The sequence below is a fragment of the Tenrec ecaudatus genome, chromosome 7, assembly GCF_050624435.1.
Source record: "Tenrec ecaudatus isolate mTenEca1 chromosome 7, mTenEca1.hap1, whole genome shotgun sequence".
NCBI classification, from domain to species: Eukaryota; Metazoa; Chordata; class Mammalia; order Afrosoricida; family Tenrecidae; genus Tenrec; species Tenrec ecaudatus.
Genome location: NC_134536.1, coordinates 2,938,870 through 2,951,079, shown reverse-complemented (window position 1 = coordinate 2,951,079; position 12,210 = coordinate 2,938,870). Strand labels below are relative to the sequence as shown.

General features: G+C 55.9%; 1 protein-coding gene across 1 annotated transcript in view; it reads right to left on the bottom strand.

The window, feature by feature from the left end:
* Window positions 1-11,693, bottom strand: part of PDE10A (phosphodiesterase 10A) — a 203,292-nt gene extending 191,599 nt beyond the window's left edge. The window contains exon 1 of the mRNA XM_075554279.1: window positions 11,570-11,693. Coding sequence (XP_075410394.1) covers window positions 11,570-11,636 — 67 coding nt within the window. The 5' untranslated portion in view covers window positions 11,637-11,693. The remainder of the gene's footprint in view (window positions 1-11,569) is intronic.
* Between the last annotated feature and the right edge of the window lie 517 nt (window positions 11,694-12,210).

Below are 12,210 nucleotides of genomic sequence, written 5' to 3'. Positions count from 1 at the left end.
CACACACACACACACACACACCAACACTCACTGTCACGCACATTTACTCTTACACCCATTATCACACACACTCAGGCTTACAAACACCCACACACTCACTATCATACACTCACAGTCTTACACACATACTTTCATACTCACACATTCACTAATCCACATCAACACGCACACACACTCACAGACTCACTCACAAATACACACGCACGCATAGGCATGCCCACTCACATACTCACACTCTCTCTGACGCACCCGCACACCCTCTCTGAGGCTCCCCCCCTGTGCACCCCAAAGGAGGCCAGCTCAACCCAGCACCACTACCCGACTGTCCCCATGACACCTGCCACTTACCACTGGACTGTCCCCCAGCTACAAATTAGTCAAGGCCATTCTGGAAAGGTGTGGCCAAGACTATTTTTTTTAATACCAGCCAAAAACCAAGAGAAACCTGAAATATCCCTGGGGGTGGGAGGGTTGACGAAGGTTCCCCCAGGCACCCATGGACGAGAAGAACCGAACCGTTTGTTCCAGCGCAGTGGGCACTGCAGCACAGCTTCCGGGACATGTTGGCAGAGACAAGAGTGGCAGAGTGCCGGGGACAAGCCCCCTATGCCCTTCAGACCCCGCAGGCAGACGGGCCTGTGGGTGGGAGGCCTGGGGCCCTAGCATGGCCCAGCTTTAAGGGGAGAGGGCACCAGTGAAGCACAGGCTGTGGGAAAGGCAGGTGTCGAGCCAGCAGGCTGGCTTTGTGACCACAGGACAGAGCTAAGTAGCTGGATCCACCAGAGCGGGGCGGGGGGGGGGGGAAGGGGGGAGGGGGCTTTATCCTGACAAGGGCCATTTGGATATTTAAAACATCATTCTCGCGCCAGGATGGTCATTGGATGACTCACCCCCAAATGCAATGGCTGGATCTGCGTGTCTTGGACTCAAGGTGTGTGATGGAAGCTGGTGTGGACGCTTTCGCAGGCCTTCTACGGCCCATGGGGCTGGACAGACCCCAGCCCTGCCTTGGGGGAACCCTGGCAAGTAAGGACTTGGTGCCAGTGTCTCCCTTTGTCTGTCATAGGAGAGGAGACGGCTGACATCGAAGGGAAGGGACAGTTTTTTCACAACGCCCAGTAAGGAGGAAGGAAGTAGCAGCTAAAATAAAACGGGTGGATTGGAAGGAGATAATATTAAGTGATAAGACCAAGAAAAATGTCAACATTGTAAGCTGAATACAGGAAAATAGGCCAAGGAGAGCTATCTAAATAAGGGAGCAGCGAGTGCTTATCTTGCTCACTCAGACACTGACAGGCACTGGGGTACCAATTTAACCTCCAAACAGTATCAGGGGTAAAGTCAACCCCCCCCCCCAACACAAACAAAGCCAAACAGGCAAACAAAGCCACTGCTATAGAGTGGATTCTGACTCACATCCACCCTACTAAGGGTTTAATTGAGAATGTAAATCTTTATAGAAGCAGACAGCCTCAGCTTTCTCCGGAGGAGCTGCTGGTGGTTTCAAACTGCCCACCTTGTAGTTACCAGCCCACTGCCAAACCCACAGCACCACCGGGGCACAACTAAACAGTGGCTTCTAAAAGCAGAACAGTCCCACCTGGTGGCTGCCAGGCCGTGCCCAGAGCTGGTCCAACACCAGCAGGGTCATGATTGGCAGAGGACCAGCTGAACATGGGAGCAGTGTTCACTTTCTGCATCAATAGTCCATCTTATACTTAAAACACAGGGCAAGTCACAGTGGCCAGCTGAGGGCCTGGGAGGCCCGGTGGCATAGAGGGTTACATTTTAGTTTACTAACTACAAGGTCAGCAGTTTGAAACCACCAGTTGTTCCATAAGAGAAAGCAAGGCTTTCTACTCCTGGAAAGAGTTACAGTCTCAGAAACCCACAGGGCTGTTCCAGTTTGTCCTATAGGGTCGTTTGTTTATTTGTTTTCAATGCAGTTGAGCCGCCCGGCCCCGCCTCCCCAGTAATGCCAGGCAGCAGCAATAGCCCCCCACCTGCACCCCCGGAACGTAACTCTGGCATCCCCTGGAGGAGCCTCGGGACTGCTTGCCATGGCTAGTGAATTGCAGCAGCGAAGCTGGCGGGTGGCCCTCTGAGGTGCCCAGGAGCAAGAGTTCCGAACTCTAGCGAGCTGGGAGTGACCTGGAAAGAGCCCTGCGTCTTCTCTCTGTTTTTCAGCTGCAAGCATGACGTCAAACGGGTTGATCAGAGAAACCTGAGGGGTATTGATGCATGCAATTTTTTTCTTAATATTCCTGGCTTGACATTTTGAGATCTTGTGTAGGAGACGTGCGTGGGAGGCGAGAAGAAGACAGAAACCGCTGAACAAACTTTAGGGGCTGGAAAATACAAAGCAGGATCTCAAGGAGGAAGAAGAGCGCACAAAAGGAGGCCTGGAGAGAGGGGAGGGAAGGGACCGTGGAGGGAGACCTCGCGAGATGAGGACACCGTGGAAGATGAAGGAAGTGCAGTGATTTGTTTCCCAAGTTCCATTCCGAACAGCGGGCAAATTCCAGTACTGAAAACTCAAACACAAGGGGAAAATATGTTGCTGTTGTTGTTGGGTGCCACCGAGTTGGCTCCGACCCACAGCAGCCCCCGTACAACAGCAAAAAGGAAACACTGCCAGTCCTGCCCCATGCCCACAATTGTTCCTCCACCCGAGCCCACTGACCCTGTCCCCATGTCTCCGACAGCCCACCCCTTCAGCAGGTAGCACATGAGCAAGAACCACGGGTGCTGAAGGAAGACGTTCAGACGGCACCAAATGCATTCGCCAAAAACCCAAGACTCCGGGAATGGATGGGATACCCTTTGAGACGTCTCCGAAAGCTGAAGAAGCACTGGAAGCACTCGCTGGAAGCGCAAGCCAGGAAATTTGGAAGACAACTGGCTGGCCCACTGAGTGAAGGGAGAAAATGTATGCATGCATCGGAAAGCCTCCCGACAGCTTCTGTCCCCTTTGGAGCCAGTCCCCAGCCATCCCCTCCCACGCCCCACAGTGATGAGTGTTGTTATCTGCCTTCTAGTATCCTGCTGCGATGACAAACACAGGCTCTACTTCCATGGTTTTCTGACACACAAGGGGGTGGGGGGAGGAGGTGGAGGAGACCTGGTGGGTGTGGTGGGCTATGTGTTAGGCTGCTAATCACAAGGTCAGGTGTTCGAAGCCACCAGTGGCTCAGAGGGAGAAAGACGAGGCTGTCTACTCCAGTAAAGAGTTACAGTCTCAGATTAAAGAGGCAGTTCTGCCCTGTCCTACCAGGTTGGTGGGCATCAGCAGCATGGACTGGATGGCAGGGAGTGTGGCTTGCTTTTCATGTCCCTGGGAGCTCTTTAGGATGCTGCTGCTTCATGCCGCATGTTTCCTTTGGCCACGCCCCTCCTGGTAGAGCCCAGGCTGTTCCCACCGGGGTACTTCAAGCAAGCTATGGTCTATGAGGGTAAGTCAAAAGGTACCACTGCCAAATCATAGGACCCTATATCCAGCCCCCCAAAAGTAAAGAAATCGGACTGTGAGCTATTGGTTTTCAAGAGGGTCTCTTCCTTTGGGGTCTTCACACGCACTTTAAAGGTACTGTACTGCAGCCATCGCTCTACTCTTCCCCCAAACGCTGGCCTCTTTAATGGCAGCTTGGGCCACTCTGGGAGACTCCAACTGTGTCCCTCTGAAACACACCCCAAGTTTGGGGAACAAAGAGAACTCAGCAAGATGGGAAATTTTCTGAAAACTTCTCCTGAGATTCCCCGGGATGACCCTGGGCGATTTGAGAAAATTGATCGAGATGATCTCCTTGGAATCTCCAAATCAGTGTCTGCGGGTTTCTCGGGTGACCCTTCTGTCTTGAAAGCCGCTGACCCTGCAGATTCTCTCCCCTCTGTAGCCTCCGTTTGGGGTGAACCTTTGATTTGATAGGTAAGGCGCCCCTAAGAGAAGGGAGCCTGGTGGTGTATCTCAAAGCCTCATTGGCAGCTGGGGTTCTGACTCACAGCTACACCATAGGAGAAGGCAGAACCGCCCCTGTGGGTTACCACACTGGGACTCTTTAGAAAGTCTCTCACAACAACTGCTGGTTTCGATCCACTGACCTTTCAGTTAGCAGCCCAACATGTAACCACTATGCCACCAGGGATCCGGTACCATTGCATGCATCAACTGACCCCTAATTGCAATGCTTATGTACTTACCCTCATATTACTCATCTCATTTGTAAGTCCTGGCCTATGTGTGTGAGAAATCCCCACCAGAAGGACTGAGCACAGTGGATCTGCGCTTTTTTAAGATCGGTCGATTCTGCCAGGTGGCTGTAGAGATTTATACTTCCAGCAGGAAGGCGTGAGCACAGCTCCTTCTCAGAGAACTGGCCCAGTGGGTTACAAGTTAGGCCAGTGAGAAGGGCACCTTCCTCTTATCCTGAAGGAGGATTCTGTGTAAGAGCCACTTCCTCCTCCTCTTACTGTCCACCCATCTTCCTGGGAGTTGGAATTGTCGGTAAGTCAGTGGGCTTGGTTTCCATTGGTGTTCCAACGCCTCTCTCTCTCCATCCCTTGACTACTACTATTGGATTATGGTTCCCTTTCTTAGAAAACGCACATGCCTTAAGAAGGCTTTCCCTGCGCTATGATGTGAGTTTCGAGTATTCCTCACTCAAGGGCAGAGGCTGAAGACCCCCAAGCAGCAGCATATTAAACTGTAAGGGACTGTAAGTTGGGTATGAAGCTGGGGACATCCCAGCACAGGGGCCTTCAAAGGAACAGGGTGTGGCTTCGGCAGTGGTGTTTGTGGCCATAAAGAAGTTGGTCTTAATGTAGAGTCATTCACCAATCTACCTACAGGCTCTCCCCATTCCAAGGCAGGCACCTGCTAGCACAGTGGGCTAGCAATTAGGCTTGGCAGTTATCCCCATAGGAACCCCAGTGAAACCTACCCACTAAGTCAGAACCCAGGGACGACAGTGAGTTCCCCCCTAGGTAGAAAGGCATCTCCTCGTGCTTTCTTATTTCCCTGACGTCCCTCTTAAACATGTAAATACTGGATCCACCTGAAATATCTGGACGCCCAGGGACCCTTCTCCACGGGCCTCCAAGGCTGCAAAGCTTTAAGGGAGAAGACAGCCTCATCTTTCTCCCATGGAACAGCTGGTGGGTTTGAACCACTGACCTGACTGCAGTTAGCAGCCCAATGCCCAACCCACAGAGACACCAGGGCTCTCATTAAGGACTGCCGACTTTTTCCCAAAGCAACTTCTCAACTGCCCATCTTTCTCCTCTCCTAGGAGGTGATTTTTCATAATGCGCCAGGTCCCTTGACACCTATGGGCCTGTATTAGGTATGTTTCTGGACAGGTTCATATGCCAGTGTGACACTGTCCTAATTAGGAAGGTTTTATAGGAAAGCCTTTAATCTGCCTCAAAAGCTTAGATGATATATTTAATCATGAGAAGCAAGGACAATTACCCTAAAACGGCTTTGTTGCAGATTAGAAAAGGCATGGGTTAACAAGTACACTTCCTGCTCCTGGGACAAAGAGAAAATTTACATACATCACCTGAAGACCAATAAGAACAAAGCATACTTTCCAAACCAGAAATGCATAGTAACAAATCCCACTGAGCTATCATTTTAAGATGTTTATTTTGGGAGATGGTAAAAGCGTAATAATAGTAAAATAAACCCACTGCAGAACTGCTCCAAAGGGTTTCTGGGACTGCAAATCTTTCTAGGAACAAAGAGCTTCCTTTTTCTCCCACAGGGTAGTAAGTGGGCTTGACCGCTGACCTTGTACAGCATTTGACCTCTGTGCCCCCAGAGCACCTCAAAATATGTAAGCACATAAAATGGCACCCCACATTATCAGAATGCTTTTCCTTTTTCATCAACATCAACCCCACCTTCACTAGTTGGAAACTCTGCATTTCATCTTCTAGATCGGTCATTTGTTGTTGTTGTTGTTGTTGTTGTTATTGTTGTTTTGTGGGGTTTTTTGTTGTTGTTTTGCGACTGTGTGTATACGTGTGTGTTTATTTTTGCAGCAAAGTGAATTGTTCTTCATGCAAAATTGCTTCTTACACAGTCCCTACCAACTTCCTAATGTCCAAATACTCCTGTAGTTTTATAAATAATTCATCGCAGCCAAATAAGTGCTACTGCCTCTGTACGCGGTAAGCAACACTTTCTCTTCGCTAGTGTGGGGAATATTTTCATCCAAGCCAAAAGCCTTTTACCACTGCCTCAGGAAAGGAAGCACAGGCATTCAAAACACTCTGCCTTGCCTTCTCGCATCAGCTCCTGGTGAGGCTGCCTAAGCTGGCCTCAGTGACACAGAGGCTCAAACAACTTAACCCCGCGCAGTGCTCTTGAGGAGTGTGTCTGGGTCACGGGATAACAAAGTGAATGAATCCAAACGAATTTCTATTTGCACTGGCAAACCAGAGCAGCTGCACCAGGCGCTGCGCCTAGCAGTCCTGTGAGGAAGGAAGAAAGTCAACGCAGTGAAAGGGCCACTCCGATGCTCTGAATCCTTCCTTCTCTGTGGTCGGCACTGCCAGGCATGTGTGTGATCGAAGTGTGTCTGTGCCTGGCACTGGCTGGGCACAGAGATGACAAAAGCGAATGTGGCACACACTTTGCACCTTTGAGGATACACTGGCTAAGGGGAGACCACACCAAAGCGGTGTTTGCATGCTCGCAACTTTGTGGGAGCATGGTGAGAGAAGAGGCCAAGACTGGAGCAGAGGAGTAGGCTCTCAAGGACCATGACCACTCAGGGGGCCTCCATGAAGTCCCAGGGCTACTGGAGGCCGGGTGCTGCCTACGTTTCCCTGGCAAGGGAGGGTGGGAAGGGGGTGTTGGAGTGGCAGCAAGAGGTGCCCTGAAGAACAAGCCCGGGATATCAGACAGTCCTGTGGACAATGGGATACCAACGGTGAGGCGCGCTCAATCCCATCCCCAACTCCTCCACCAACTGTCACCCCTTAGCCAGTCTCCCCATGCCCTTGACCCCAGGTCCTCCCTGGGGGCAATGGATGAGCAGTAGGCCCTCCAAAGGGCGCCAGGTCCTATAAGATACCTGCACCCATCGCTACCCCTCCCCAAGATAGAACACAAATCAGTGCCCAGTGGAATGCTGGGCTGGCCTTGCCTGGTCCACCAGCCACCCCTTCACCACAGCCCCTCGCTGGCCCGCTCTCCAATCCCTGTCTGCTGAGCCCAGCTGCATACTCCCGCTGGGTTGTTCCCACCTCGGGCAGGTCCCAAGTATCCAACTCCCCTCCCACAAGACCCCACTCTAACTTCATCTCGCAGGGCGCTTACAACCAAGAGGTCTGCCTGCAGCTGTGAATGGCCCAGAGGCTTGCTCTGAGGACAGCACAAGGGTGTCTACTCTGTGCCTGCTCTTCAATCCAGTCCCTGTCCTGGAGAAAGCGCCCTGTGTGCTGACTCTCACTCACTCATTCTTTCACTGCCACCAAGTCCATGATGGCTCATGGCAATCCTACAGGACAGGGTAGAACTGTCCCTGTGGGTTTCTGAGACGGCAACGTCTTATGGGAGTAGAGAAGCCTTATATTTCTCCCTTGGAGGGGCTGGTGGTTTAGAACTGCGGACTTTGCCTTTAGCAACCCAATTCCTAAACCAATTACACCCCCAAGGCGCCAATCATCGCCATTCCTTCTGCAACACCCCCATTGTTCAGCTGCTCACTCTTCTCCCTTGTTCAAGCTCCAGGTGGCCTCCAACATGGTATCTGACCCCTAGGGACCCTGACAGCTCCCTCCTGTTCCCTCACCATCCATCACGCATTGTCCCCTGCCTAGTCTCTGGCTGGCCCTCATCAGAGAGGAGGGGTGCATGGGAGCAGGGAGAAGGAACATCTATTAGAGGTGAAATGTTCCAAGAACACAGAGAACATGAGACGTGGCCTTGCTAGCTTCGGCCAGGTTTGTCCTCGGGAAAGGGCAGATGCCAGGAAAGGACATCATGGTTGGTGCAGTAGAGGGTCCCAGCCCTAGAGAAAGGAGCTGGAGGAGGGTATGGGTTGCCATGACAGCTGGTGGAAGCTCTCCGTGCCTCCCCTTCCTCCTTCACCGAACTCAACATGAACCTCACTAGCACCTGTCCGGCCCCAGCTCTCTCCTTTCCAGGGGCCAGGTCTCTTCTAGTCAAGTTCTTTAAGGTTTGCTCCATACATCTGATCTTATTTCTCTAACCTCCTTTTCCTCAACAGACCTTCTGCGAAGGTGCCAGCTCTGTCTGTCTGCCCCTTGCCTGTGGTCTGGCCCCACGTCCTCCACTGAGGACCGGCTCCTGTTACTCTCTAGGAAGGCCCGTCCTTCTCTAGGCAAAGGTCGCTGCTCCTCCCATCCTCACTGGGCTAGGGGGACATCTGATTTCCTCTTTCCTGAAGCTCTGCCTGTGAGCTCCATGGAGCACCCTCCATTCCATCTCCCCTCCTCATTCCCTGGCCAGGGTCTCCATGGTGGTGGTGGTGCATCTTCCTCCCCATAAGATGGGATCTGCCCTCTGCTCCTTATGACCCTTCATCTCAGAGGCTCTGGGCACCATGTATCCAACATCAGCCCAGCCTCCTGCATCCGCGGCACACAAGTGGCCGGGGGAAGGCCCTGTCCACGCCCCATGCAGTATCTACGGCACCAGGCAAGTGTTTACTGAGCTGCTCCGTTGGCAGTTCCTGGACAAACACGCCTCTGTGAAGCGCCCCTGGGGACACCTAAGCCTGATTTAAACTCAGTGAGGACCTTCTCCCAGTCTCCATCAAGCCTCCTACTCCTAGGCTCAGCTCATCCAAACTCCTCCTTAATGTCTCCACTTCCACGCACATCAGCCACCCAGACTGAGCACCACAAGGCGGTACCCCTGAGCCCAGCCCAGCCAGCATCACCCCCTGCCCAAGTCCCCCCCCACCCCACCCCCACCTTGGCTAAAGGACACCACTCCGCCTCTCCAGCTGGTCCATGTTCTGGTTTCAATTCCTCTCCCTCCACACCACTAAGCCAAGAAATGATCTAGCATCTGCTCCCAGACTGAAGGGAGCATAGGAAACCCCCTGTCCTACAGGGTCACTATGGAGCAGAATCTGTTCAGGAGCACACAGCAAACAAGTGTACCAGGTACCTCTGTGGTGTGTATCAAAAGAGAATTCTCTGGCCCTGGGTTATGAGCCTTGGTGATGTATTGGTTATGCAAGGTTAGCAGTTCAAAACCACCAGCTGTTCCTCAGGAGAAAGATGAGGCTTTCTGCTCTTGTACAGAGTTAGAATTACAGTCTAGAAAACTCCTCAGGAGCAATTCCACCCTGTCCTATCGAGTGGCCTTGAGTCAGAATTGAGTCAAGGGCAATTAATTTTTTGGTTTGGGGTTTGTTTGTTGGAGACTGTTCACCACACAGTCAGTGGTTTGATGGTGGAGGTGGAGGTGGTGGAGATGATGGTGGTGGTGGTGGAGGTGATGTGGAGGTGGTGGTGGTGGTGGTGATGTGGAGATGGTGGTGGTGGTGGTGGTGGTGGTGGTGGTGGTGGTGGTGATGTGGAGGTGGTGATGGTAGTGGTAGAGGTGGTGGAGGTGGAGGTGGTGGTGGTAGAGGTGAAGGTGGTGTGTATGTGTTTCTGGAGGCTAGGTGACAGGGACAGGGTCTGGAGTGGGTTTTCCCTGGTGCAGCAGCCTCTTCCCGGGGGCCTTCCAGCTGCATAGTCTTTCTGGATGTCCCTCACCCCAGCCTCTGTTCTTACAGAGGGAAAGCTGGGTGAGGATCACCTCCCACGACTGTCCACCCTGAGCTCTTGTGGCCTTGGCCCTCTCCAGGACCTTCCCCCCCACTCCCACTCCCACCCCTGCCCCAGGGAGCATGCAGCAGCAACATAGGAAAGGAGCTGCCTCCTTTCAGGGCAATGAGCTTTAGTTCAGGCTGCACCACCCCCTCCCCCCTTAGACTTCTCCCCATCACAGGGTCTAGATCTGGCCAGCTGTAGCTGTCCTCACCCCTACCCGCACCCCACCAGCTGCCAAGGGTGGAAAGTAATTGGGGGAAGGGGTATGTTGTTGTTCGGGTTGTAAAGAAGGACTGAATCCACAGTTGCCAAGGTGGACTGCAGCCCTGGGCCATGGCTGACCCCGGCCCTCCTCAGAACTTGGGTGGGCATCCCAAGCTCAGCCTAGGTTCAGCTGGCAGGCAGCGGGCCCCTCGGGAGACACAGGCCTCCACAAGCCCCATCCAGGCACCAGCAGGTCCCTCTGGCCACCCAGGGGACACAAAGCTCTCATATCCAGGCTCTGCTCACGCTACTTGGGGAGACAAATCCCAACTTCCCACCAGCTGGAGCTGGAGGCAATGGCCAGGCAGGTCCTAGGAGAGGCTAGCCATGGGCTGCTGGTCTGAGATGCTGTGATGGACCCAGCAGGATGGGGAGGGAGGATGACCAGGCTCCCAATGGCATTGATCCATTCCTTGTCACCCAGCCTGTGCTTTTAGGTCCCCAGGGAAGGGAGGCGTGGCCACCTGGTGAACAGTGGGTGAGACAGAGTGGGAGAGCAGGCATAACAAAGCCCTCAGGCCCCTCAGGGCCAGTGGTGTCCCTTAGCCCCAGCAGCGTGCCCCAAGGACACCCCTGGAACTCCTGTGAGCAGCATCTGGACTGCCACGTTGGTGGGTGCCTGGCCGGCAGTGCCCCCATGCTCAGTAAGTCCACATCCTTCCCAGGTTCGCCACCATCCACGCCACTTATACCCTGTCGCTGTCCCCTTACTCCCGAAAGTGTGGGCCCTGCTGTCCCCTCCGCGAGACACGCCTCTGTCCCCCTGGGCTGTGGGCTGCCAGCTGGAGCTGGGCGCCAGTAGCCAGCAGAGCTGATGCGGACTGGGCTGAGCCCTGTGGTCCTCCTTGGGCACGTCGGTGCTGGCGCTGCACCACCTGCCAGTCCTGTCTCCAGCGTCCAGAGACCGCGCCCCAAAGAGTAGCCTGGGCCAGCGGGGTCCTCTCCTCTTTCCCCGGTGAGGTCTCCGGCCCCACTTCCTCCTCCAAGGAGCCAAGCTGAGACTCAGCCCGACTAAACTCTCCAAGGGACCCAAGTAGGGGGTGGCAGTTATGCCCCGGCTCTGAGTGCCACAGCCACCTGGGCTCCCTCTCCCTCCCCGCGACTCTGGGGTCCTATACTCCCGCTCCCGGCTCCCACTCGGGCAATCCCACCTCTGGTTCCCTGGCTCTCCGGTCCCTTTCCCCAGCTCCTGGTTCCCTCTCCCCAGCTCCGGGCACGCGCTACCGGGTTCCCGGCTCCGGGCTCCCGCTCCTGCAATCCCGCTCCACGGTTCTCCGCTCCCTCTTCCCAGCTCCAGGCGCACGCTCCCGGCTCCCGCTCCCGCAGTCCAGATCCCCGGCTCCTGGCTCCCCAGTCGCGGCTCCGCTAGCTTCTCCACGCGGTTGCCGCGCACGCGGCCCGCCGATAGCCGGGAACCCAGGAGCGGCGGTCCCCTCAGCGGCGGCCCTGCGCCCCGCCGGCCGTCCCCGCCTGGCCCCGGCCCGAGCACGCTGCGCGGCCGACTTACTAGGGCTCAGGAAGCACTCGGTGAGCCTTCGGAAGCAGCTCGGGTGCGTGGAGGGTCCATCTTCCATGTCGGGGCCGAGCAGCCGCGGGGCCGCCGCCAGAGCCAGGCCGCCGCCGCGGGGCCGGCGCGCAGGGGGGCCGGGGCGCGCAGCCGGGAGCCCCGCGGGCCACGGGCGGCGGGCGGCGGCGAGCGGGAGCCGGGGCGGCGGCGGCCGGGGCCCGACGCGCGCGGGCAGCAGCAAGCCCTGGAGCGCTGGCGACAGAAGCAGCCGCCGCCTCCTGCCGCCGCTGCCACCGCCGCTGCGGCGACTGCCACTGGGGGGGCTGCTCACGGGCGCAGCCTCTTCTCTTCTTCCTCCTCCTCCTCCTCCTCCCACACGGCCGCCTCCCCCAGCCGCCGCCGCGCCCTGCCTTCCCGGGAGACGCGCGGGGAGCGGGCCGGCGGCCGGGGAGGGCAGGGCAGCGCGGGGCGGCGCGGGGGTCGCGGTGGAGGGGGCGGGCGCCGCGGGGGCGTGGGGCGGGAGTCCACCACGCGGGCCGCCGCGCGCGGAGAAGGCGCCTGGGCCCCGGAGCGCGGGGGGCGGGCGCGCGGGCGGCGGGGCGTCTCGAGGGCGGGCGGGGGGTGGTGGCTCCGGGCAGGAC